The 27989-nt window shown below is 40.1% G+C and overlaps 1 protein-coding gene across 4 annotated transcripts in view; it reads left to right on the forward strand.

Moving 5' to 3' along the window:
- ocrl (OCRL inositol polyphosphate-5-phosphatase) overlaps positions 1 to 27989 on the forward strand; it is a 59920-nt gene that overhangs the window by 13329 nt on the left and 18602 nt on the right. For 3 of the 4 annotated variants that reach the window (XM_078412414.1, XM_078412411.1, XM_078412413.1), the window contains exons 3-15: positions 8236 to 8327; positions 9645 to 9683; positions 11719 to 11826; positions 12338 to 12454; positions 14257 to 14365; positions 15170 to 15334; positions 20709 to 20810; positions 20938 to 21052; positions 21869 to 21985; positions 22285 to 22472; positions 23768 to 23879; positions 24732 to 24841; positions 27488 to 27623. In XM_078412414.1, the coding sequence (XP_078268540.1) occupies positions 8236 to 8327; positions 9645 to 9683; positions 11719 to 11826; positions 12338 to 12454; positions 14257 to 14365; positions 15170 to 15334; positions 20709 to 20810; positions 20938 to 21052; positions 21869 to 21985; positions 22285 to 22472; positions 23768 to 23879; positions 24732 to 24841; positions 27488 to 27623 (1510 nt within the window). The remainder of the gene's footprint in view (positions 1 to 8235; positions 8328 to 9644; positions 9684 to 11718; positions 11827 to 12337; positions 12455 to 14256; positions 14366 to 15169; positions 15335 to 20708; positions 20811 to 20937; positions 21053 to 21868; positions 21986 to 22284; positions 22473 to 23767; positions 23880 to 24731; positions 24842 to 27487; positions 27624 to 27989) is intronic. The other variant, XM_078412412.1, reaches the window with a different exon arrangement.

Below are 27989 nucleotides of genomic sequence, written 5' to 3' on the forward strand. Positions count from 1 at the left end.
CTCTGATTGATAATGGATATTTAGGATGTAATTTTAATATTCAGGTTCACATGTTTAGGTATTAGTGTTAAAAATATGACTATTTTTGCCAGTGGCAATGTTTTGATTTTGTAGAAATTTGTGCTGCAATAATTCTAGCTCAAGAGGAAAATAATGCATTCTTAATATGACAGGAACCGGGCAAAGCAGGAGGCAGCTAACATGCTTGATGTAATCCTCATTCTTCAGAGGTTATAGATTCGGTAGGAAGAGGGGTAGGTGACTTAGTGGTAACACATCTATACACTTCAATTGTTACTGGCATGAAGTTGTCCCTCAACTGTTCCTGTATTTCTAGATTTTATGGGTCCTGTGAGTTAGATGCAATGTTCCCTATTTCATTCAAGTCCTGGATGTTGCATATTAGAATAGAAAAATGTGTGGGTTCTAAATATGTGTATATGCATTTTCTGCAAATGCTCAAAATGTGCAGTTCGTTCACCAGGGTTAACGAACTACATATTTTGAGCATTTGTAGAAAAATGCATTGCTTAATATGGTAAGCAGGTATTTGTGCATCTGGAATTGTCATGCAGCTGGACACAGTTTCTAAGATAGTAAACTGTTTTTATTTAACATTTTCAGAATCTTAAATTTGAATTTGGTAAGCTGGCGTCCGATGCAATTTTGTTCATTTGCTGGTTCCCATTAGCCTTTGACACAGCAGTGCACTGTTAGTCTGTCGCATGTGTTTACATGTGGCGATTGGTTCCAGTTGTGTTCCAGCAACTGTTGCATTTTTACCACCTATGCACAATGTTGGTAAGAATACTCAAGGCAGAAGTGCAAAGCAGAAACGTGTTCTAATGTTGAAACAGAAAATGGAAATATAAAAAAACTAGAAAAGAGTGAAAATCATAATGTTCTTATAAAAGAATTTAACATAGGTTCCTCAATAATTTACAACATTATATTCCAATGTGCAAAGCTTAACAGATCGTCCTGAACTCTGAAAGCAAATGTTGAAAAGTGCCATAAATGCAGACTGTATTTTCTGTAATACTGTTTAGCCTTAAAATGTAGAATTGCAGTGTAAATTATTATTAAAAGAGCAAATTTATTAAATAAAGTTCGGCAATCAATTTAAAGATTTTTGCACAAAATGTAAGAGTGATGTGCAAAAATGTTTGTTTCATGAATTCTCTTACCACCAGCACCCCTTTCCCATTCCTCATGGATCCTGATGGCCAGGAATATGCTATAAATAGTTGAAATAAAGGAACATTTGGCAAAGCGGCAAATAAAGCATAGTTTTCAACCTGCATTCCATGAACTTTATCAGTGTTTAATTGGATCTTCCTGAGATGAAACATCTTCTTTCATCTGTTGGTTATCCATGAAAGACAGTATATATAGAGGAAAGATTCTGGTGATGGACTTTTGAGAAGGCAGTAGAACATGAGCTACATTGTCCTGGGATTGACCATGATTGGACACGCCTTTTAAATTAAGATACTTAGTGTTAACTATTTTGTGTTTCAAATGTAGAGTTGCATAAGATATATGGCACATTGGGTTCAGCTAGCCTATGCTGGTATGTATGCTCCATTCAAGCCTTCTCTAATCCTTCCTCATTTGAATCTATCAATTGAATCCTCTCTTCCCTTCTCCTTCATAACTTCTTTAGCCTCTCCTTAAAGGTGTCTTCAGGATTTGTTTTAACCACTCTCATTGATAGCATGTTTCATATTCTCACCTCTCTGGGTAAGGAGGTTTCCTCTGAGTTTCCTGTTGGATTTCTTGGTGACTGTCCTATATAAATGGCCTTTAGTTATGCTCCTCAATAATATTCTCTCTATATCTAACAATGTCATAATTGTAAATGCCTTGATAAGATCTTGTTTCAAAAGAAGTGATCCAGCATTTTCAGTGGCCTGGTAAGTTTATTGTGTAAAAGTAAAAAACATGGCTATCATGACTGGAATCTGATTTTATATTCATTTATAATTGTATAACTTCAGTAGTATGAAGCATGATGTACCTAAATGCATGAAATTTATAGAACAAGGGATTAAACATGTGTACCCTTTTATTCTATATGCTGTGGAAAATGTTTGCTTTCTGAAACAAGAGGGGGAACTGTACATTTTATGATCTTTGTTTCACAAAGCATTTGTACTATGTTGAGGCAGTTGTGCCAAAGGAACCTTTGTATGGCAAGAATAGCCAATTGAACCTTTGTTTGACATCATTAGTGAAAGAAGCCCCAGAAATGTTGAAAAAATGAAATTTATAGCAACTTCCCGAGCCCCACCATTAATACTACTCGACCGATGAAAGTGTTTTAAACTGTTATAACAAAGGAAAAAACAGCTGTCAAATAACCTATATTGTTTTATTATTTAACAGCATGTGGAAATTACCATCAATCATTGCCCATCCCAAATTGCCTGAGAGCTTTTAAATGATAACCACATTAGTGGGCTCGAGTCTCACAAAGGCCAAACAGAAAAGCATGATAGATTTAATTCCGTGAAAACATTAACTAGTTTGTGATATTTTCATAATTTTGTGGCTACCTTTAATATTTTTCTTAATTCAGAATTTATTTTAACTGATATTTATTGAGGGATAAATGTTGCCCCTGACAATTCTCTTGATCTTCAGTGCTTATCAGAAGATAAATATGGTTCAATTTAATCTCTTGTCCAAAGATTCCTGGTGCTAGCATCTTCCTTGCTCCTCTCCAGTTGATGATGATGTCTACCTCACTTTCCCATTGAGCAACACCATGCCCCAATACCAAATTTCAGAATGACATTGTTCTCCCCATTCATCCTCCACTTCAACATATTGTCAACATACTTTATCCCATTTATTTACTATTAAAGTTCTAAAAGAGTTTTTATACATGAATAAGATTGACGAATATCAAAATATTTTTAGGAAAAAAATACAAGTAAATGTTTTTCTTTCAGGTTTGTATTCTGACTAGTTGCATTTGTTTTTTGACAAAAGTCCTGTTGTAAGACCTGCCCGTTTTTAAAACTTTTTTTGCCCTCGGAGGAAGTGGTGGAGACCGACCGATACAAGTACAATGTTTAAAAGTTATTTGGATAGGTACTTTGATAGGAAAGGCATTTTGGAACATGAGCTTCTTGTAGGCAAATGAAATTAGTGCAGATTTGCATCACAGTCGACGTGAATGAGTTGGACCAAAATTCTGTTTCTGTGCTTTACGTTTTTATGATTATATTAAGATGGCAGATGACCACCACTGTAACCCCCTAGTAACACATCACAAATCACATTGTTCACGCAATTATTTTTCCAATTATTCTGGTTTGTGGTTCCACACTAAACTGCAATTCTTTTTTTTCTGATTTTCTCTTTCACCTGTCTCTCACTCTTTCTCTCTTCCCACCCCTCCCTGTCTTTTTCTGCAGGATCTAGAACTTTCTGGCCCCTTCTGTCTGCTTGTCATAGTTGCAAGGTACAGACAATTGCCTTGTTACATTTCATTCAAGCATCTGGATTCTCTGGCAACAAGTGACTTTCCCAGCTTGGGTTGGTGGCTGCTAAGTCTGCCTTTCTGAGGAAACCTAGTAAAGATTTCTAACATTAACCCACCGACTCCATGGGTAAGGTATAGTGACTTTTTTCATGCGAGTTAAATGTTATTTCTTTATCTCCATAGTTAACTTGGTGAAAAAGAAATATTCAACCAAACTTAGATATTTTGTAGGCTTTGTTGTATCTCCTACTTGGATAAACGTTAGTGTTTTAATCATAAATTTTGCATAATCATTTCATTCTGCTGATTAGCAAATGAATCAAATCTCTTTAGAGGTAATCTGTTAAGTATTGTACTTCAACATTATCAATCATTAATTTTCATGCAATAGACAATTGACATGCTTAAATTTAAGAGTTCCAAATCAAAATACTGCAGATATGAGAAATCTGAAATGAAACAAGTTGCTGGATGATAATAAGAAAGAAAGTAATAAAATCATAGTCTTGTAATGTAAATGATAAATAAGGCTCAATCTAGAGATAGTAATGCATTTGGGTATTAGGCCGTGTTCCCTTTAAGCTTAGACTTGGAATGAGATCATAATGGAAATACAGTGTAATTTAAAGAATACGGAATACACTTCTGGTCAGTGCTTACAAAAAAGGGGTTTTCACGAAAATTGTAAGAATATTGCCAGGGAGGTCTTCTAAGAATAAGTATTGGCGATTTCCTGCAGAAAGGAGACCGAGGGGAGTTTAAAACAATAAATAAATGCTTTGTTTAGGTCAGGCGGATCGAAGCGGCCTTTATTTCCTTTGGGGGCATAGATTTAAGATAATTGGAGCAGGGATCAATGCTTGGGCCCTAGCGGCTAGTGATCTATGACAATAGTTGAGTGAGGGGATCAAGTATCGAGTTTTCACATTTGCTGATGATGTAAGACTTCATAGGGGCAGGATGTAAAGAGGCATCATGGCAATGTAGACATGCTGAGTTAATGATCTGGAACATGATAAATGCAATATAATGTGAAAAATAAGTTATCCACTTTGGCACAAAAAGTAAAAAATGGTGAGAGATTGGGAATGCTGATATTCAAAATGAACAGATAACTTATTTAACCAGTATGGATGTTGTGGGGCAAATGGCTTTCTCCTCCGCCTCAAATATCTATGATAATCCTGGAAGGTGATAGGTAAATTACAAATAGGTCAATGGCAATCCATGCTGTTGGTTGTAAACATTTCAAGGTTGAAATTGTTTCTAACAATTTCTGTAGCTCAAAAAAAAGTTTTGCAGTGAAAATTGATGCTCTCCAATTGGATGTTCACTATTTGATTGGGGCCAAATAATGTTACAAAACAACTTTACATTGAAATGCTGACTTTACTGGTAGCTACATTTTATCCTCGTCTTTTCTTTAAGTATCATCCACATTGCTTACTTTGAGCTTTAATTTGGTTGTATTTAGGAACACAGGAGTAGTTAATAAAACAAAAAATAGTGTTTGTCAAAAATGGTTGAAGTAGCCCATGTTGTTTGTACTGACCATGATGCCAATCTAAACTAATCCGACCCATCTGCACTCGGTCAACATCCTTCCATTGCCTGCCTGTTCATGTGCCATTCAAACATTGCTGATGTATCTGTTTTCGCCACCTCCCCTGGCAAAACTTTCCAGGCAGCCACCACTCGCTGTAAAAACAAAAATTATCCTTCTATACTCTCCTTTAAACCTTCCCTCTCTCGTTTTAAATCTATGACTTCTACTATTTAACATTTCAACCCTGGGGAAATAGACTGGCTAGGCTATCCATGCCTCTCATAATTTTATGCTACTTTCTATCGAGTCCCCCCTCAGTCTCTGATGCTCTAGAGAAAACTATCCAAATTTGTCCATTCTCTGTTGATAGCTAATACTCTTTAATCCAGGAAACGTCGTGGTGAACCTAATCTGCACCCTCTTCAAAGTCGGCACATCTTTAAAGTGGTATCATTCTCCTTGACAGTACAAAATAAGGGAAAAGACATCTTAATAAGCTCTTCCATCCATTTTTTTCTGTTCATTATATAAACAAGACATATTTCTAATTATTTCCTGATACCCTTGTCCTTAGTAGTTATTCAATTTGACAAGCTTGATGTGTTGACAAATACCGATGACTATAACTATGGAGGTCATTTGATTCCCTTTGTCCCAGGTTTGGGACAAACTGGAATTGGTGCTTTAAGAAGCAAAAGTCGCTGATTCAAGTCAATTTTGACAAATAGCACAGAAGAAACAAAATTGCTGGTTGCCAGTTTACATTTTCTGTAGATTACCATATTAGATCACCTCACTTATTATGCATGCTGCACATTCCACATGTGATCCAGTCCGGATCTTCATCCCTACCTAGACTATGTAAGCTGCCTGACGCTGTCTCACACAAGACTAGATGCTGACTACGGAGATGATAGCATGTAATGTTTCCTCCGCTTGGGTTACAATAAAACTATGAGTTGTTACTCCTGTGTATGGGTTTGATTCCAACAACAATTTGTAAAGCTTTGTCCACCATCACTAGAAGCGAACAAAGTCAATTGGTAATTCTGCTACTGTGTGTTTCTGTGACGCTAATTGGATGCAATGTGAGGAGCGAATTTAGGAAGGCTCTCTGCATTAAGAGGGCTGAATTGGTTATACCATAATTTCCTTAAGGAATTGGAGAATCACCTAAAAGTTGCTTTGAAAATTGACATACAAAAAAACTGTCAATGTTTCCACGTAACTTCCCCACAACGATTGGAAACCATTGTTTCATAAGCTGCAATTTGGTTACGGCTATTGAAATTTGCAAGCAATCTCCTCTGACACTTGTTAAACAGTGTAAAATGCAGCCTTTAGTATATTTAACTTGCAATAATACATTTATAGCTATTGAAAAGACTTGTTTTTGACAATAGTGCAGATACATAACTTTATGCTTGTGAGTTTGAAATCTCTAGCCCTGAAGCCTCTTTCTGCCATTGGTGTAAATGTTTCTATAACACAATTTTCTATAATTCTTAGAAACGTATCTATCATATTATTGAATTACTTGTATGCAAAGCTTCACAACCGATCTAACATGCAGCAATTGTATGTTCAATGTAATTGGTATGGGAAAGCACTCTATTCTCTTCCATTTGGGTATATGCTCTCAAGACACTCTCCTTTGAACATGAATTGCTTGAAGATCATTGTTCCATTTTTTTATTGTACAATTTAATCTTATCGATAAGGAATATCTATAATAATTTTGAGTGCGCTTGGATATCACAATATAAAAACCAAATTGCTGAAGTGTAATGCCAATTTATTTTGTGATACATTATCAAGATATTATAAATGTTACTGTACTGTGAAGAATGGCTCCGTTTCAAGAAATTTAAACTCCACTGATAAATATATTTGGAAATGGCAAACAATATTAGACCTCTATTTGCAGCAAACAAAGTTATAGGTCATCTATGGCCAATCTGGTTCTATCACATGAGAATAATTTACTCTTCAGTATTCTAATGGACTGCAGGCTGAATATGTTTCAGTGGAGCAGAAGATGAATGAAAACTATTTCTCAATGCAAGACGATGCAAGAGCACTTCCAACTGAGGTTTCAGGTTAGAGCGCCAGTCTGCAGGGCTGGTGCATTGATCGCTTTGCTTAATAGTTGAATTTCCCACCTGACTTGCAATTATATTAGATGTTTTTCTATTTGTAGTTCTGTTTAAACTATTTCTTCTGAAAGGTTTTCCATGTCATTCCAAAATAGAAAACTCAAGATAGTTTCATTATGTAATTAGCCTATGCTGCTATTTTCATAATTATTTAGGCTGCAGATTTATTATGCTAGTTCAGAAACCTTAAATAGTTTCAAATCAAATAGTAAATATATATCATCTAAGAAACAATGTGTAGACTCTATTCACCCGTTGGTACTTTAATACTCGTCAATACCCTGAAAATTAATCTTTAGTTGCAACTTGGTACTCGCGTATATTTTAAATCTTAATATTAAACTTGGTCTGACAGACAGATACATTAACTACATCCTATCCACCTAAATGACTGTTCTACAATTCCTCTTGCATTTCTCCTTTTGCATTGGGTGAAGTTCTGGATTTATTTCAAATCTAACTTTTTTGAGAAATTGTTCCACAACAGCTGCTCAGCGATCAGTTATGAATAAAACTGTCTTGACCCAGAGTGCGAACATTGAGTTTTAGTGGTTATCAATGGCATTTATATGCCAGAACACTTTGGTGATTTTCAAAGTAAATAAATGAAGTCTACTAATGCCAGAGTCCTGCTGTGGTCAATTTCTATAAGTGATTGTAAGATGATATAGCATCATCTTCATCAACAAACAGTCCATTTGTTTTCTCCTATAAACTAGTTGTAGTTATTAATAAATAGTTAAATAATGTTTTTCTGCCAAGAGTCTAAATCAAAGATCTTTTCCTTGCCATCTTTGAAATGATGAGAACAGGTCCCTATCTATACATCTCTATCGTTAAATAATTGACCGTATGTTTTACAATATTTTACTTTTTCATTTTATGTTTGTAGAAAATGGTAATGAATGCATTTAAGAGGGCGATCAATAGATATTCTGGTATTGCAGATTAAAAACTTGTTTTATGATGCTGTATGTTTGTTTTCTCTTATAATTGGAATTATTAAATGGTTTATTTAGTGGTGAATGTTGTTATTACAGTTTATGCATCTCTACAATTCCGGAAGCAAATGCTGGAACAACCGGTTGCCAGACTGTGATCCCCATTAATAACCAGTTCTGCATTATTCAAGGTATAAGAAATAGAAACCGTGAGATCTCTTTATACTGCATGTTCCTTTTACATTTGGATATTTATGCAATTTATATCTCTAATAATTTTGATGAGCTTGACTCTCTATATATTCTATAACATTCTAAATTGTTAAATTATTGGGAAATTATGTTATTTGTATGATGCTGTGTACCATGATGTGGAGAATACAAAATGAGCTATCTTGGCTTCAGCTAAGTTGTTGAGTAGCTGTGGCACAAAAACCAAACCCTGACTTCATCAGTAAAAAGGATTTTTATTTTTTTTAAATCACGGTTGGCATCGGACCACTAGTTTAGATCCTACAAGTATCATAACACTTCAGCTGAAAGGGAGAATTATTTGAGTACAGCAAACACCTTTCCTTTTAAAACAACTCTGTCTTGGCTCACTACAGAAAATCTAATTTAATCCTTTTTGTTCACTTTGACCATCAGCCCAAATCTAATCTTTTGACATTTCCAAGCTCTCTCAAAGTATTATGTTCACTTTCTTGCTTTCTGCTGTACCTGATTGTGTCCATGGTTAATTGTCTTTTATTTTCCTTGCTGTTTTCTTCCATTGTTCTTGAGCTGCATCTATGTAATTCAACTTGTATAAACTAGTATGCAGTTGGCATGGTGACTTTTCTTAATCTCGTTGTCTCCAGGCTACCTCTTTCATGCATCCGGGAATCAAGTTGATAATATGAACTTTACTCTTAACCCAAGCATTGTATTTATTAATAGACTACTTGTTATGAATTTTTTATGTGACTTTTATAAATGAGTCAAAAGGTCTTGAACTGGAAATTAGGAAGATTAACACACAGCTTTCGCTACCTAGCATAACATCTGTTCTTTTGTTATTCAATTGTTTTGTCCTACCATATCCACTTCTCCCTTGTTGCGCTCCACACACCGATACCTCAATTAACTACAGGAAACTCCACTGCCTCTCTTCCTTCAATTCTCCCAAGACATATTTGCTCATTGACTTGCGTTGACTCCTCGTCCTCCAGTACATTGAGTATAAACATTCTGTCCCTGCCACATTTCTTCATGGTCATTGATGGCCTATCCCTCTAATCTCTTTCATCCTCTCCAGCATTGATTAACTTTCCAGCTATGGTCTTTTATGCAACACCTCTTCCGATTGATGGAAATGACCTGAGATACCTTGTATCAGTGATATCCTTCCTTCAGCACTTTTTTAGTTTAAACAGTTGTCACTGTACATTACTATAATATAAGAATTTGAGTCCAATGCTGCAAACTTTCAGATTCTTCTCCATAACCTGAGAATATTTCACTTTCAGAGGCAGAAGAGGCTCTTTTGATTGATGATCCTTTTACACGTGAGTACCTAATTTTTGTTTCATTGTAAGAATGGAAGTATGGCCATTGGTTGAATGAATAATCCTTGCAATTTCTAACAAGTAAAATTTCTAGAGGATTTCATGGTTTTTGTTTATCTATCAACCTACCAGTGCGAGCTCCCTCTTGCACCTTCTGTATGTGTTTATATTCCTGTCAAGGTTAAAGAGCATTGATACATGAAAGCTCAATTCTTTAAGTTTCTTCTAGGTTAATTCTTCTGCTTGTATACTCTGGAATTTAGAAGGATGAGAGGCGATGTTATTGAAACATAAGATTATTAAGGGATTGGACATTAGAGGCAGGAAACATGTTCCCGATGTTGGGGGTGTCCCGAACCAGGGGTCACAGTTTAAGATAAGGGGTAGGCCATTTAGAATGTAGATGAGGAAAAACTATTTCACTCAGAGTTGTGAAGCTGTGGAAGTCTCTGCCTCAGAAGGAAGGTTGTGGAGGCCAATTCTCTGGCTGCTTTCAAGAGAGATTTAGATAGAGCTCTTAATGATAGCGGAGTCAATGGATATGGGGAGAAGGCAGGAACGGGTTCTGATTGTGGATGATCAGCCATGATCACGATGAATGGCGGTGCTGGCTCGAAGGGCTGAATGGCTTACTCCTACACCTATTGTCTATTGTTTAGAAGCTTCTCTGAATTCTCAGCTTCCCATTATTTTAATAAATTTAAGTTGAAGATAATGTAGTACAACCTCTTTTTCTGTCAGGGATTACCGTGGCTGGTTCTCAAAATCAGTATATCTGAATGCTTGCCTTAGTCATTCTTGGCAACTTTGGTTTAGCTTTACCAAAATAGTGAAAATTCAGCCACGCTGAAGTATTCAAGGCATCTTCTTTCCTCTGGAGAAGAAGATGTTGTTTTGAAGATTTTTGTCAATCTGAACGCTGAATTGCTCCTATCTGTGGGGAAAGGAGATGGTTTCCAACTGAGGTGGATTGACTTTCCACAAGTTAGAAGATTTTTTTTTTTTCCATTTACCTGTAAGCATGCTGCTAAATCAGCTGATTCATTTATATCAATGTCTGAAGAAGGGTCTCAACCTGAAAAGTCACCCATTCCTTCTCTCCAGAGATGATGCCTGTCCCGGAGTTACTCCAGCATTTTGTGTCTACCTTCCATTTAATATCAATTTTTTCTACCATTAATGTTTTGCCCGTTTTCCTAGGACAAAGCACTTGATTGCAATTTCATGGGGAATTCTTGCCATGTAATTCATCACAGAGTCAGCTTGCTTTCTTGGGTAGTGTAGTTCGGTTGTGAGTTGCAGTTGATGACTTAAATGTGTAATTAAGTTTGAGGGTCCAAGGCGCAAGAAGAGCCTTTACACATTTGTGCTTAGAAGAGCCTTTACACATTTAATTGCTAGTTCAGTGAAAAATTGAATATTACCGAAGGATAACTTGCAGCAGAACTGACCAGTTACGATACCAACAGAGAAAATTAATTAACTGAAATTGTTGCTTTCGAGGTTTGGACCCAAGGAACAGAATGTCTTAGAACAGTGCAGGAAGCCACATGTCAGATTGAGAATGGTATGGAGAATTAAAATAATGGGCAAGTGGACTAAATGGGTTGCCCCTGCAGACAGTGCAGGTGCTCTGCAAAGATATCACTCAATCTGCATTTGGTTTCTACGGGGTAGAGTAGATCATTTAAAAGTTCTGAATGCAATATACTAGATTGGAATAAATGCAAGTGCATCGCCAGAAAGTCCCTGGATGGGTGGGAAGCAATGAAGTCAGTGGGCAGGTGCTGTATCTCCTGCATTTACACCAAAGTAATTTAGTTTCCTTTTGTAGATTACATCAGACCTTTGTACAAAAGAGCTTATTGCAAAACCTCTCCCTATTTTACTGCCATTACAGCCACAACGTGCTTTTTGTTATCTACAAATCTAATTTTGAAATGCTAACTTTGTTAGCCTCGCAAGTTTCAATCTCTTTAAAGTTCTATTATACTGTGTCAAATATGCCTAATATTATTGCATTGTATTGTTTTAGGCTTATGTAGGATCCGTGTACAAGGTGATCAGGCTAATTGCAACTTTGAACTACCAGATGACGAGCTCTGCCTCAACTTCCTCACTGAAGTAAAAAGGATTCAGCAAGGTAGACGAGCTTTGAATTTAAAATCAAAGAAAGGGAAAAATATATATATTTTTTGCAAATTAAGACCCTCCCCCCCCCCCCCCCCCCCAACAGTGAACAGTCCAGTAAAATGCTCCAAAAAGCACTGTTTAAATGTAAGATATAATTGTCAAGAAGATACTATAATGACTTGCTTGGAGTTCTTCCACCAGTTTGTTTTTTGCTCTATTATAATGGTCCTAACTTGTGAGTGATAGAAATTAAATTGCCTTTGTTCTATAAATAAGATATTCTATCCCTCGAGCCTCCCTACTGATGTACTTTGACCACCCTGCTGTTTATAACTTCCCTGCAGTTAGGTGATCTTCAAAGTGGATATCAGTTGAATTAATTCAATTGCATGAAGTTAACTTACAGCTCTTGCCCATTATAATCTTTATGTGATTGATGTCACACTGCATATTTATTTTGTGCACTGTAACATCTTGGTAATCCTAGTACTTCCCTGTTGGTCTTTGTTATTCAAAAACAGCTACATTTAAAAACACTGGTGTTGATAAAGTAACGATGGATCCATTTGGCGTGGAATCAGCCGACTGGCCCCAGATTGGCATGCTAAATAGCAAAGGCAGCGGAGCAGGTAAATCAGGTAAAGTCCAAGTTTCTATGAGGTAAATGTCTAGAAAATGAAGGGTTGGTTAAGTACCAGTGCGGAATCTGAATTTATCTTCTCAGAATAATTGGGGGGGAGGGGGGAGCTTAAATAGCTGGATGTTCTCATTTGACTTAAGAATTGTTTGTTGTTTTGTTGCTAAACCCAAACGGAAGTTAAATATTTTACCTACCTGCACGTATGCTTTTCAGTCACCTTCATGTAGATATTCAAATTGGAGGTTAATGTTCAAAAATAAATAAGGCAAATGCCCCATGTTGGTTGACCATGTATTGAACAGTGAAATGGGGAAGTTCCACCTTCAAAGCACCCTTTGTGAGCAACTGAAATATCTCGGGCTTCCAGAAAGATTTGAAAACTGCTGAAAATGAAATTAACGCTTTTTCACTGAAATGAATTAAAACACTTAAATAATTAAATGTATCAAACCAAAGAAATAATTTGTGAAAACAGATTTGCAGCCATACTTTTCTTCCTGCAACTCTGTCAAATTGCACTATCCCACCCTCCCCATTTAACATTAGTGGGGTCCTAACGTTATGTGGGATCCATGAGATGATCAACAGGATCCTGTTCTATTGATGAACTGCATGGGAAGTCCAGCAACAGAGACATATGGTCCAACTAATGGAAAGTAATTTTTGGACTTCAGTGACTACTGTATGTACTGCTATTTGAAAATACCAGCTGTTCCAACCAGCAGAATCAGGGCCATTGTTAGGGAGAGTGACTGAGTGGAAGACAAATGAGATGTCATAAGTCAAAATAAAAGGAATCTGAAGAGCTACAAATAGGTTTTGCACATTTTACCATTACTAACTCCCTTCCCATACCCATACTAAGCTTTATGTCCTTGGTCTCCTCCATTTCCAGAGTGAGGCCACACACAAACTGGAGGAACAGCACATCATATCTGTGTGGTTAACTTACAACCCAATGGTTTGAACATTGAATTCTCCAATTTCCAAGTAATACCTCCCCTAACTGCAATGTACAGACTTTTCTCCCATCCTCCTAGTCATCCTGCTCCTTCCTCCGCCTCCCAGTGCTGGTCCCGCATGTCCGAGACCCCCAATTCCCCTCTATACGACCTCTTTCTTTCCCCTTCCTGCACTCCTATCCACTTTCATCTCTATCCTTCCCTCTCGCTTTATGCTGCACTCCCCCTCTTCTCCATATGCCCTTTTGTCTCCTTTTCACCTCCAGCCTATGTCACTTATTCTTCCCATCTGTCAAACAACTCCCTCTCACCTGCATCTATTACTTGCCAAACTTTGCCCAGCTTTGCCTCTTTTCTAGCTTTCTCCTCACTAATCCAATCAGTCTGAAGAAGTCTCCCGACCCGAAATGTCATCTGTCTATTTCCACCATAGATGCTACCTGACCTGCAGAGTTCCTCCAGCCCTTTGTGGTTTGCTCGTGAGTTTTACACCATTCTCCAACCTGCTGTACCCTAATCTTCTTTGGCGATTAACTCCACTGCAGCTGTCTGATGCTTATTGCCTCTGCAGTCAACCAGCCTCTCAGTTGCCAGACATAAAACAGAATAATATCAGGTTCCAATTGAATTCTTTTAAAATCTGCAGTGATTTTGTGTTTTGGCATTTCCAGGTTTCCTAGCTATAATTATGATCTCTTGCTTGCTCAACATATGGTCATTAACCATCTTGGTTAAATCTGCCGGATTCTCACAGCCTTCTAGAAACATTGGTAAACATGCGTGAGTGTTTAAGGAAAACTTTGAAAATAGTTTACATTGCAATTTTCTTCTCCATTAGAGTTTGGGTTTGATGATGATTTCATTGATGTTTTAAATCTGGAAAAGAAGAATCAACAGAATCAAGCTGGAAGCAAAGTTGCACCTGCGGCAATCTCTTCTCGTACCAAGTAAATAACTCATTTATTAATTGACCACTGAGATTGGAGCAATAGTTGACCTACTGTTGGTCTTGGCATAATTGGACTAGGGTGAGAAAAGAAATCAACTAAGATTTCATGCTGTTGTCCTGTTGGTGTAAGAGAATTAAATCAAATTCAACCGCAATAATTTTTATTGTTAGGAATTTACAAAATCAAGCAAATTTCCTCCTCGACACCTGAAATTCTTGGCTCCTTGCAGCTGATCAGCATATGATGTCTTGCTCTAGTCAGCTATTCGTGCCTGAGCAGAAAATGTGATTGTTATGGTCAACTGACAACAAGAAAAGATATAAACAGTTCGATACACTTTCAATAGACAATAGGTGCAGGAGGAGGCCATTCGGCCCTTCGAGCCAGCACCGCCATTCAATGTGATCATGGCTGATCATTCTCAAAAAGACTTGATATATTTTTCCAGGATTTGTAGGTTATTGGAGTTTTTATCAGCTCTTGCATCATAAGCTATCTGCAGCAAAAAGGGACTGTAAGCAGTCATAACACTTTCTTTGCCATCCAACAGAAATTGAGTGAAGAAGTGGGTGAGGGGTCTTTGATCCATCATGTCGGTTCTGGATTCAGGATTAGTTTTGTCAGATTTTCTTGGCATGCCGACACTATCAAAAAGCCATTTGCAGTATTTTTTAGACAATTTTCTTTTACACAGAGGGTGGTGGGGGTTGTTATGGAGGTAGATATAATAGTGACGTTAAAGAGACTTTGGTTTTTCCCATCTGCACTTTAAAACAGCACTTATCTTTTTTTTTATTGTAGCAAACCATTAACTGAAAAAGACGGGTCATGGAATGGACAGCCAAGAGTATCCAACACAATGCGGAAGCTATTTGAACCAAGTAATCAGTCGTTAGCCAGAGAAGGTCTGATTAAACATTGTCTAGCAAAACGTGAAAAAGACTTTGTCGACTTTCAGGATTTTAGGTCTGTACAAATCACCTTATCATATGGAATTGTATGGTTGTAACGCATAAGTTCAGAGTTGGTTAGATAATTTCAATCAATTTCCCTAATGTTCATTGTGGTGTGTAGATTTTTATCCCTCTAGTTTTGTTTTCTTTTGAGAACTCAAGCAAATGTAATGTTTCATGTTTATTATCTTGGGAAGTGAGAAATCACAGTTAAACAACTTTGATTTGAAGGAAAACATTCAACCAAATGTTGCTAAAGAGGACTTTTTGGTCTTGTTGATATTCATTGATTTCTTTCTATGGCACCGTTCCTGTTAATTCAGCCATTGAATAAAAACAGTTTTGTACTTTCATAAGGATTTAGGACCTTTATAGAAATCTTAATCCTTCATAGATCAGTATTTTAATTCCTTTTTTAAGACAATTCTATATTTTATCAGCTGTAGGCTCTTGATCCTTAATTTGTTCTAAATTTTGCAGTACCTTTCTCTAAGTAGAAACTACCTATAGTCCAGTAATGTACTAGCTCATTGTCTATAATGTTTAATGCTTTTATTCAAAAAAAAAGTTCTATTGTTTGGTCTTCCTATCTATCCTAACCTTAAAGTTTGAAATGGATGAATTTGGCACAACACTTATAGAGCTATTGTAGCGACCATAGAGAGTGGTCCTAGATGTCGAACCCTCAGATTGGCCAGCGAGGTCACGTGTGGGTGCGACCGAAGGGATTGGTCCAGGGAGTGAGATCGCTGATTGGACAGCGTGGTCACATGCGGCTTTGGCGCCTAAAGGAGTCAGTTGAGAGACTTCTTCGAAGAGAACAGTTAGTTTTAATGGTTGTCTGTAATCTTGTTATGTAAACTTTGTGATCGAATATTGCTGTCGCAATAAACTTCTTCAACAAAGAACGAGCCTCCAGACTCGCCATATTGGTGACCCCGACGTGATCCAGCCGATCACCGACCATGAGTGAACACGACGCCTCGTTTTTGGCTTCTATGCCCGGCGCACCGGAGCTAAGCGCGGTCAGCGTTCACCTGTCATTTTGGACACATCAACCACAATCTTGGTTTGTCCATACCGAAGCCCAGTTTCACTTAAGAAACATCTCGGCAGATGCGACGAAATACCACTACCTCGTCAGCGCTCTACCGCCGGAGACGACCACACGGGTGATGCGGTTCATCATCAACCCTCCCGCAGAAGACAAGTACGAGGCCATGAAGGCCATGTTACTACGAACCTTCGGGTTCAGTAAGCATGACCGAGCTAAGAGGCTTATGCACCTGCAGGATCTCGGAGATCGGCTGCCGTCAGTTCTCATGGCTGAAATGTTAACGCTAGTAGGTGAACACACGGATTGCCTCATGTTCGAGCAGGCATTCCGAGAGAAGCTTCCCGAAGATGTCAAACTCATGCTCACGGATTGTTCTTTTAAGGACCCCGTGGCATATGCAGAAAAAGCTGATGCGCTCATGGCGTCCAAATCAAAAAGAAGCAGTTCGATCAGCAATGTCTCGACATCAGCGGCCGCGCCACAGCGGCATAAAGATGGCGCCGTGTCTCCCGCCAATTCTCCAAAAGCCCGTCAAAAGGATCTGCACAAGCGCGGTTGGTGCTATTACCATCTACGATGGGGTGGAGAATCCCGCAACTGCCGCTCACCTTGTACCTTCTCGGGAAATGCCTCGGCCGATCGTACATAGAGGCGGTTGCGATTGGCCAGAACCGACGTCTCTACGTCCGAGACTGATTCACGGACACAGAATTTTTGGTGGACACGGGAGCCATAGTCAGTATCGTACCGCCGACCGGCCTCGAGACCAGATCGGGTAAGACAGGTCCTACCCTCATCGCGGTAAACGGCAGCCCCATCCGCACGTACGGTACGCGGACAATGTCCCTGGTTTTAGGCATCCGCACGTACGAATGGCCATTCATTATCGCGGACGTCGGCCAGGCGATCCTAGGTGCAGATTTCCTCTGGGCCTTTTCACTAGTCCCTGATATCCGTGGTAACGACCTCCGACCATCCGCCAGCAGCGATGAGCCCGCCGCTCCGCCGGCAGCCACCCCGCCCAGCCCGACTGTCCAGGCCGTCATCGCGGCCCCCGACCCGTATGCTGAGGTCCTGGCGGAGTTTCCAGAGCTGCTCGTCCAACGGTTCGACGCCCCTTCGGCCAGGCACGGCGTGGTCCACCACATCCGCACCGAGGGCCCACCCGTTTTCGCTCGGGCCCGGAGGTTACCGCCCGACAAGCTGGTGGTGGCGCGGGCAGAATTCAGGAAGATGGAAGAAATGGGCATTGTCCGTCAGTCCGACAGCCCGTGGGCCTCGCCATTGCATATGGTCTCCAAAGCATCTGGGGGGTGGAGACCATGCGGCGATTACCGACGCCTCAATGCCGTCACCACGGCCGACCGCTACCCCATACCGCACCTCCAGGATTTCTCGTCTGGGCTGGAAGGTGCCGTGGTGTTCTCCAAGATCGATTTGGTGCGAGGCTACCACCAGATCTCTGTGCGTCCGAGAGACATACCAAAAATTGCCACGATTACTCCGTTCGGGTTGTTCGAATGGTTGCGTATGCCTTTCGGTTTAAAGAATGCGGCACAGGCCTTCCAGCGACTCATGGACCGTGTTGGTCGAGGTTTGCCTTTTGTGTTCATTTATTTAGATGATATCCTGGTCGCCAGCCCCTCGGAGCAGGAACATCTGGTCCACTTGCGGACTGTATTCCAGCGGCTCCAAGACCATGGGCTCATCATCCAACCCTCCAAGTGTCAATTTGGCCTCCCTTCTCTCGATTTTTCAGGGCACAGAATCACCCCTGCCGGCGCCACCCCTTTGCCCGAGAAGGTGGAGGCTATCCGTGCATTCCCGCGGCCCACCACTGTGAAGGGTCTGCAAGAGTTCGTGGGCATAGTAAACTTCTACCATAGGTTCGTCCCGGCAGCTGCACGGGTCATGCGCCCGCTCTTCCAGTGCCTCGCGTGTAAACCTGTAGAGCTGGTATGGTCCTCGGCCGCGGAGTCGGCTTTTACAGCAGCTAAGGCGGCTTTGGCAGACGCCACCATGCTGGTCCACCCAAGCCCCTCCGCCCCCACGTCCCTGACAGTTGATGCGTCTGACGTGGCGGTGGGCGGTGTTTTGGAACAGCAAGTCGGTGGCCTTTGGCAGCCCTTGGTGTTTTTCAGCCGGCAACTGAGTTTGGCTGAGCTGAAATATAGCGCCTTTGACCGAGAGCTTCTGGATCTCTACTTAGCTGTCCGTCACTTTAGGTATTTCCTAGAAGGCCGCCCGTTTGTGGCCTTTACGGACCATAAACCGTTAACTTTTGCTTTTTCCAAATTGTCCGACCCATGGTCGGCCCGCCAGCAGCGGCACCTGACTGCCATCTCGGAGTTTACAACCGACGTCCGTCATGTTGCGGGTAAGCTTAATGCCGTTGCTGACGCCCTGTCTCGGCCTGCTGTCCCCCCATTTCAGCGGTGGACTGCGAGGTGGATCCCCAGGAACTTGCGGAGGCACAGCTCCTGGCGGACACCGCCTCGGCATACCAGTCCGCCACTTCAGGGTTGAAGTTGGCTCAGGTGGCCTGCGGGCCGGCGGGCACAAAAGTCTGGTGTGAATGTTCCCTCCCCCGTCCCAGGCCGGTGGTGCCGCCCTCCCTTCAGCGCCATTCACGGGCTGGCGCACCCATCCATTCGCTCCACCTCTGCCTTAGTGGCCGCTCGGTTTGTGTGGCATGGCCTGCGAAAGCAGGTAGCTGCTTGGGCCCGTTCCTGCATTCCCTGCCAGACCGCTAAAGTCCAACGCCATGTCCAGCCTCCAGTACAAGAGTTCGAGGTCCCAGCGGTCCGTTTTTTCCACATTCATGTGGATTTAGTCGGGCCTTTGCCTTCCTCCTGGGGCTACACCCATCTGCTCACGGTGGTGGATAGGTTCACCCGGTGGCCGGAAGCTTTCCCATTGTCAGATACCTCCGCTACCTCTTGTGCCAGGGTCTTGGCCCTCCAGGGGGTGGCCCGTTTTGGGGTTCCGTCTGTTATCACCACCGACAGGGGGCCACAGTTCACCTCTACCCTCTGGGCCACGCTAGCAGAGCTGTACGGCTCCCGGTTGCAACACACCATGGCGTACCACCCTCAGGCTAATGGGCTCGTGGAGAGGTTCCACCGACAACTCAAGGCGGCCCTCAGTGCGCGGCTGGAGGGCCCGGACTGGGTAGACCAACTTCCCTGGGTCCTTTTGGGCATCCGGACCGCTCCTAAGCAGGATCTCGGTGCTTCGTCCGCGGAGCTAATATATGGCTCGCCACTTCGAGTACCCAGAGATTTGCCGCCGGAGTCCTCTGGCCAGCTGCCCTCAGTTCCCTCAGTGTTAGCATCACTCCGGGCACGCGTAGGTTCCCTGGCCCCGGTTCCGACTTCGCGTCACGGGTGTCTCATGGTGCATGAACCCCCTGCCTTGAAGGACTGTGAGTTTGTACTTCTGCGTAGGGATGCCCATCGTGCCCCGTTGCAGAGGGTCTATGAAGGGCCGTTCTGGGTTTTGCGTAAAGGGACGGTCACCTTCACCTTAGACGTGGGTGGCAGAAGTGAACTCGTCTCGGTGTCCAGGTTTAAACCTGCGCACTTGGATCCGGACAGCCCTGTCCTGGTCGGTCAACCACCTCGGCGAGGCTGTCCTCCTGCAGCTCCACCCGGTCCCGGACCCCCCGCTCCTGCATTTCCACCCAGTCCAGGACCCCCTGCTCCTGTGGTTCCGGCTGCCCCTCTCCTTACTCGTTCTGGTCGCGAAATCCGGCTCCCTGCTAGGTTCCGTACCTCGGGTTCTGGGGGAGGTCATGTAGCGACCATAGAGAGTGGTCCTAGATGTCGAACCCTCAGATTGGCCAGCGAGGTCACGTGTGGGTGCGACCGAAGGGATTGGTCCAGGAGTGAGATCGCTGATTGGACAGCGTGGTCACGTGCGGCTTTGGCGCCTAAAGGAGTCAGTTGAGAGACTTCTTCGAAGAGAACAGTTAGTTTTAATGGTTGTCTGTAATCTCGTTATGTAAACTTTGTGATCAAATATTGATGTCGCAATAAACTTCTTCAACAAAGAACGAGCCTCCAGACTCGCCGTACTATAGTATATTTTTGCAAATCTCACCGTAGTAACCTTTTAACCGGTTTAGTAAAAATGTTTTAAGACTTATTAGGCTTTAACATAATTCAGAATCTTAGTATCTTAGCCATATTTAAAACTTGAGGATTTAATTATCACAAGCTTCGGTATGGTGAAAGAATTGTTTATTTTGAAACAAAACATCAAATTCCTATTTGGGAAGTTCACTTGTACATTTTAACTGAGAATGGTATGAATGGTTATCTGACTGCAGGTTTTTTGTTGGTACCTGGAATGTAAATGGACAGTCTCCAGATTGTAGTTTGGATCCCTGGTTATCTGCTGATGCACATGCACCTGATGTGTACTGCCTGGGGTAAGAGATGTCTTAACTAAATTATTACAATCCTTCTTGCAACTTCTAAATAAAAACACAAGTTACTATAACTTGATTGATTTTGATTGGGTTGTTAACTTGAATTACTATTTAAATTGATGTTCAGCTTTCAGGAATTGGATCTCAGTACTGAAGCCTTCTTTTACATGGATTCTGGGAAGGAGAATGAATGGTTGAGTGCAGCAGAAAAAAGTTTGCATCGTAAATCTAAATATAGCAAAGTAAGTTAATATCTTCACAAAATTAGATAAAGTTTGATGCCTGTTTAAGTTTCAAATGGGAGTACAGTAAAACTCTGATTATCCACTATCAGACTATTTGTAAATCTGAATCTTTGGGGTATGGCTGACATTTGGGGAGAAACAGGTGTCTGTTATTGTCTGTTGACCCATTGTTAACAAATAAGTTGTAAAGAGCAGCCTTGAAAGTCAATCTGCAGTAAAGTTGCTTTAAATTATTAATGTCAAAACGTTTTTTAAATAAGTACGTTTTTTTTCCCACAATGGAAAGTGGGTGTGTGGAATAAGCTACCGGAGGAGGTAGTTGAGGCAGGTACTATTGCAACGTTTAAGAAACATTTAGACAGGTACATGGATAGGGTAGGTTTAGAGGGATACGGGCCAAAAGCGGTCAGGTGGGACTAGTTTAGATATAGCATTTTGGCCGGTGGGCAAGTTGGGCCATCGGGCCTGTTTCCATGCTGTATTACTGAGAATCTCAATGTGCAGAGCTTTTTAAAGCATTTTATGACTGATTTTAAAAATTGAATTGATATATAAGTAAGAGAATTACACACATCAGCATGGTAAGAAAACTGTAGAAATATTGCAGCATGAATTGATGCTGTTTGGCCTGTCAAGATCCTGTAGTTCTAGAGAAAAGCAATTCACATGGTCCCACTGCCTTACCTTTTTGATTATCCCTGCAATTCTTTTAGATACTTCTCCTGTTGACTTTGCATTTCAGATCATACAACTATTGGTTGTATAAAGTTTTAACTCTTTTGGGTCTTTTGTTGATATTCCCTCTCTTTTTAGGTAAAGCTGATTCGATTAGTTGGAATGATGTTGATCGTGTTCGTGAAAAAGGAACACGAAAGGCACTTAAAAGATGTGGCAGCAGAGTCTGTAGGAACAGGAATTATGGGAAAGATGGTAAGAACAAAGTTGACAGTATCCGAGAGGATACACAGGCTGTCTTTTCTCCAGCTATAATAGTCTATCTGTCTGCACTCCAATGAAAAAAATTCTGTTTGTAAAGAGCAACCATCCACAATTTTTTTAATTTTATCATTTAGAGAAGACGTATTGGACGGAGTTTAATGGACTAACTGCTTCATCAAAAGGAATGCAAGGCATACTACCGGTTTATAAAAGATTTCATAACATGGCCAAAAGGATTTCCTTGTGGTTTCAAGCTCTGAACAAAGCATTATTTGTGTCCAAATTCTCAGGGTAATAAAGGCGGAGTAGCAGTCCGGTTTGTCTTTCACCACACAAGTTTCTGCATTGTGAACTCTCACCTTGCTGCTCACGTGGAAGATTTTGAGAGAAGGAATCAAGATTATAAAGATATATGTGCTCGCATGAGTTTCCAAGGATCTGAACATAATCAGCCTTCAATAAACATTAGTAAACACGAGTGAGTATGGAAGAGGGCTTGGGGAATGTGGGCCAAGTGTTGGGGTTGATTAATCCTATGCTGTCTGGTAGTGTAAAAACAGTCTGTGTCTGTCTGAGCTGTATGGGATATGCACACTCGATTACCTCCATCACATTTATTGCACCAATTTATACTGTTTCCACTGAACTGGAATGACACTGCCCAAAGCTGGTTTTATTTTAGGACCAGAGGATTTTTAAAGAGGTTTTTTTTTTTTGTCACTTTAGAATGAACAGTTGAAAATATTGTATATTTTGCATTTTAACTACTTAAATTGTTGTTGATTATTTTAATTAGATTGTTTTTGTGTTTAGCGCAATAATTTTGCTTCCATAATAACTCACTTAAATATACTTTATAATGTTCATAGAATGCAGACAACTGAAAAAAACAAACATTTACTTTTTGGGTTTCCAGTCTTTCTGCAATGTTCGGTCTTAGGAAGTGCTATTCACAATTTCACATGCACTGAAGCAGTCTGATTGCTGGAAGCTAAACATTAAATGTGTTTAAGATTCTCATTCAGATGCCATCATGTCAAATGCCCACTATCAACGTCTCAGTTCACCATTCATCAGAAACATAGCCACCAATTGCTGCCTAAAATTATGACTCAAAGAGCAGATTGGAGACGTGGGGAGTAACTGATCCATGTTTACTCAAAATTTATCATCAAGGTTTTCCATCAAAGCACATTGCTAGTGATGGAATCCTCTCTATTAATAATGCAGGTCAGACCACCCTTAAGTTCTGTGCTAACATCATAAAGCTTGTGTCCAGGTGCCACACTATTCACCATCGTAAATCTTCAATACCCACTATGGACCATGTACAAGATGTGTTGCAGCAACTTGCCAAGGCTTCTTTGGTACTTACTAAACTGTGACCTCTGCAGTCCAAAATGACATATTAGGCAACTATGTGAAACACTACCACCTGTTAATTCCCCTCAAAGTCAGACACAGAAATACTTCTTGAGTACTAAATCAAAATCCTGCTGTTACCTGTCACCTAGAACTTTCAGTGCTTTCACCTTGGGATGCTATCTTCTCAATACCATTTTGAATGGACAATAAATGCTGAGCTTGCTGGTGATTGCTATATCCCCATAATTAATAAAAACAAGTTTTGTCTTTGAATCTAACACTCTTTTTATGGTGGTTATAAGGTTACCCTGTGCATTAAGGAAAGTTTTTATAGGTAAAGTTTCCACATCTTCCGAAAGCAGTTGCAGCATTTTCTAACCTTTCTCACTTTGTTCACATTTCTGTTAGTGTTGTTCTTTGGCTTGGAGACCTGAATTACAGACTCTGCCTCCCAGATGCCAGTGAAGTGAAGGCATTGATAGAAAAGCAAGATTTAAGGAAACTATTGGAATATGACCAGGTTGGAAAATACTTGTGCTTGCAATTCATTATGTGAAAACAAGTTGAATGCTTTCCTTCAAATCTGATTTCAGTGAATCAATAAACCTATAATTTTGTGGTATTTTAATAGGTTCTGATTTTGGTTGGTACCAATAATATTACATATACGAACTACAAAAATAACATGGTATGGGGGGGTGGGGGCTGCACTACAACCAATCTCAATGTTTAAATGAAGTATTGGGAGTATAAATAGAAAAGTTAAAGTTTGGCAGTTAAATTAATTTCAAATTTGTGTATGATTACCATATTCAGTCAATTGAAGTTATTATATTTTTGCCTCCTGAGTATTTCAATGTTAATCTTTTTGGGTTTAAGAAATTTGTTTTATGTCAGCTTTGAGAACTATCCGGCTGTAGATATATGATATGATATGATATGATAAGAGATGAATTTGGAACTTTAATTCAAGATAGCATTTTGGTCTAATAAGAATAAGAACAAGGGAAAACTTTTGATGAAACGATGGGAAGAACTAAAATTTAGTTCTATGTGTTATGAAAATTTAAAATTTTTAATACTTTGTGTAATTGCCTAATTGGTGTCTCGGTTGCTCCAAGAACCTGTGTACATTTTTAAGGGTTTAAGGGAGAAGCTCATTCGACAAAGCACTATTAAATCTTTATCATTTCCCTGAACAGAAACCCTAGATTTGTTTCTTGGCAAATAGTTGTGAAGTTCAATATTTTACCATATCAGTAATGTACAGCGTGTTACATGCCTAACTCATTTTGGCTTTCTCCAGAAATGTGACTTTTAAAATATGGATAATATTTGATTATTATACAATTGGTTTCTATCTTATTTTCAGCTGAATATTCAACGCATGACTAAAAGATCCTTTGCAGACTTTAATGAGGGGGAAATTCATTTCAAACCCACTTACAAATATGATACTAAATCAGACCGATGGGACTCGAGGTAAATAACCTTGATAAATGAATTTATTAATGGAAATATGTACAAATGGTGTATTTCTTATACAAAACTTTATGGAGCATTGATTAATTGTAGCCTGCAATTTTCACCTTGCTTTCAGGATCTGAATGCAAATTGAGTTAATTTTACAAAGTACATTGGTTGTTTCTGCTCTCATACATGTTTTTTACAACTGGCACTGACCTTCTGTAAACCAGTCCAATTGGGTAGATTTTTATAACATTTTAAAATGCAAAATTTACTAAACAAAAATAGTATTTACTACAGTTTGATTACTGGAGCTGAAGATTAGTTTACCACTGTGTCACTTTTTCTAAAGAAAGCTTTGTTTATTATTGTCACGTTTACCAAAGTAGAGTGAAATTTTTTGTTGTTGCGTACTATCCAGTCAATGAAAACACTATACATGATTACAATCAAGCCACCCACAGATACAGGATTAAGGGTATAACATTTAGTGCAAGATAAAATCCAATTAAAGATAGTTCAAAGGTCTCCAATGAAGTAGATGGGTGGTCAAGACTGCACTCTGGTTGGAGTTGTTCCCAAACAATTCTGTGATTCATCCTGATAAAATGCTTTTTATGGTGCATCTGTAGAAGTTGGTAAAGGTTGTTGGGGTCATGCCGGTTGCTTGGTAGGCTGGATTTAATGTATGCCATAACCAATGCCTCTAAGCACTTCATGATGGTGGATGTCAAGGGCGCTGGACAATAGTCATTCAGGCATAATTTCTTGCCTTTCACTTGAATTGAAATGATATGAGTTTTAACCCCATGGCTCCGGGATGATAGTGTTCTTCTTGAAGCAGGAGGGTACCTCCGAACAGAATAGGGAGAGATTAAAGATGTCCGTGAACATTCTCACGAGTGCAGCTCTCAGGAACGCGGCCAGGGACTCCGTCCAGACGAGTTGGTTTCCATAAATTCACCCTCTGGAAGGCCAATCTAACTTCTGCAACAGACCCTGTGAAAATCCACACACAAATCTGATGGGATGGATGTCACCTCCCTGTTGGTCTTCTGCTCAAAGCGACCATAGAATGCTTTAATTTGATCAGGGCGTGCTGCGTTATCACCAGCGATGCTGCCTGACTTCGCTTTGCAGTCATTTACAGTATTCAGGCCTTGCCACAGTCGTCGGATGTCAAAGTGATTCTACTGGGACTCAAGTTTGGCCTGGTACTATCTCTTGGTGGAATTTCTGATGGAATAAAGAATGGAGAGGAGGGAACTAAACTAGACAGAATAATGTACAATCATCTGCTTTGGTTAATTCACAATCTTTAAAAAGCTTTAAAACAAGCTTAATTGAGCCCATGATGTTCCAATCCAATGATCACTGTTGTGGAAACTTGCCTTGGTTTTTAATCTGGTAGTATTAATTTCATAGTTAAGGCCTTCTGTTTGAACATTTTTTTAAACTAGTCAGAAGGTTACAGGAATTGCTTGAAATTCATTGCCACCAAACAATGCCATTTTCCCTTTTGCAATTCGAGTTGGGATTATTGGCTTGTCATAAGTCTATCGCCCTGATAATATCCTGCACTCTCATTACTGATATTTTCATTCCGAACTACTACTATAGAAATAGAATTGAAATGATATGAGTTTTAACCCAAGTCCTAAAACGAGCTATTAATTAAAAGTTAGTTATTTTTTCTCACTTTGAGAGGATAAAAAGCAAGAGGATGAAACAATTCTCAAAAGGATATAACTTCCAGAATTCTCAGGTAATGTTTCTTAGCTTTAACTTTGTATTGCTTTGTATTATCCATACATAGAAGTAGTGGATTTTACTTTAGACTTTACAGAAGCTGGTCCTTTGGCCCACCAGGTCTGCACCGACCAGTGATCACCTTGTACACTAGCATTATCCTATGCAATTTTAACGGCCAATTAACCTACAAACCTGTATGTCTTTGGAGTGTGGGAGTAAACTGGACGCCCGGAGAAAACACACCTGGTCACAGGGATAACGTACAAACTCCGTACAGACAGCAGGATTAAATCTGGGTCTCTGTAAGGCAGCAATTCTACCACTGTGCCACCTATGGATAGTGCCATTTTGTGCTATTGTGTGCTCATTGAAGCAAATATATCACATTTAATGCAAATCTCAGCAGATATTCTATTTAACAAAAAAATAATTGTACATAGGTTTTGCAAATGCATATAACTTACCTTTTCGTTCTATTCCTGTTTAATTACCTGTTTCCACTACCTTTGTCGGAGTCCTCCACTAAAAGGAAAATGAAATTGAATAATTCCTAATTACGGTTGATCTCCATTCAGGTGTTTTTCCCTCAGCTGACCAGAGACCCTGCAGTTTATGTGGAGTTAATTGTGCCATAACTAGGTTTTGCCAATTTTAGAAAAGCTTTTAAATCTTTAAATTGATCTTTCCGCACTTTGCTGATAAATTAGCATTCTATTTATTCATCTCTTCATAAATTGCACCACATGCAAAAAAATACAAAAAACTGTGGGCAGCAGAATCATCAAAGTGTAATGAAACAGATAGGTAAAGGTAATCACTTTGAATGTTCCCTTTGATTAGTCTATCTTATATTTTATTACATGATTGCTATTACACAGCCCTATCATGTTCATTGTTTCTTCCTGGCAGTGGCAAATGCCGTGTCCCAGCATGGTGTGATCGAGTTCTCTGGAGAGGTGAAAGTGTTCAGCAAAAATGTTATCGAAGTCATATGGAGCTTCGAACCAGTGATCACAAACCTGTCAGCTCGCTCTTGGATATTGGGGTATGACCTCTCTTTCTTACAGTACTTAACATAGAACATGCACAGGCCATTTGGCCCCCAATGGCCGTGCTGAATATGATGACAACTAAAACTAATCCTTTTTGCCTGAATTATGTTCCGTACCCCTCCATTCTCTACATTTTTGCCTACCTTAAACCATCTAAAAATTCTCTTGGATGCCACTGTTGTATCTGCTTTCATCACCAGTACCAGTGTGCTCATTGCACTTACCGATCTGCATGGTTTTTTTAAAGTTTCCTTCTCACTTTAAACCTATGTCCTCCACTGTCGGGAATAGATTCTAACTGTCTACTCAATTCTATGCATCTCATAATTTTATAAACTTCTGTTGAGTCTCTCCTTGGA

The sequence above is a fragment of the Rhinoraja longicauda genome, chromosome 15, assembly GCF_053455715.1.
Source record: "Rhinoraja longicauda isolate Sanriku21f chromosome 15, sRhiLon1.1, whole genome shotgun sequence".
NCBI classification, from domain to species: Eukaryota; Metazoa; Chordata; class Chondrichthyes; order Rajiformes; family Arhynchobatidae; genus Rhinoraja; species Rhinoraja longicauda.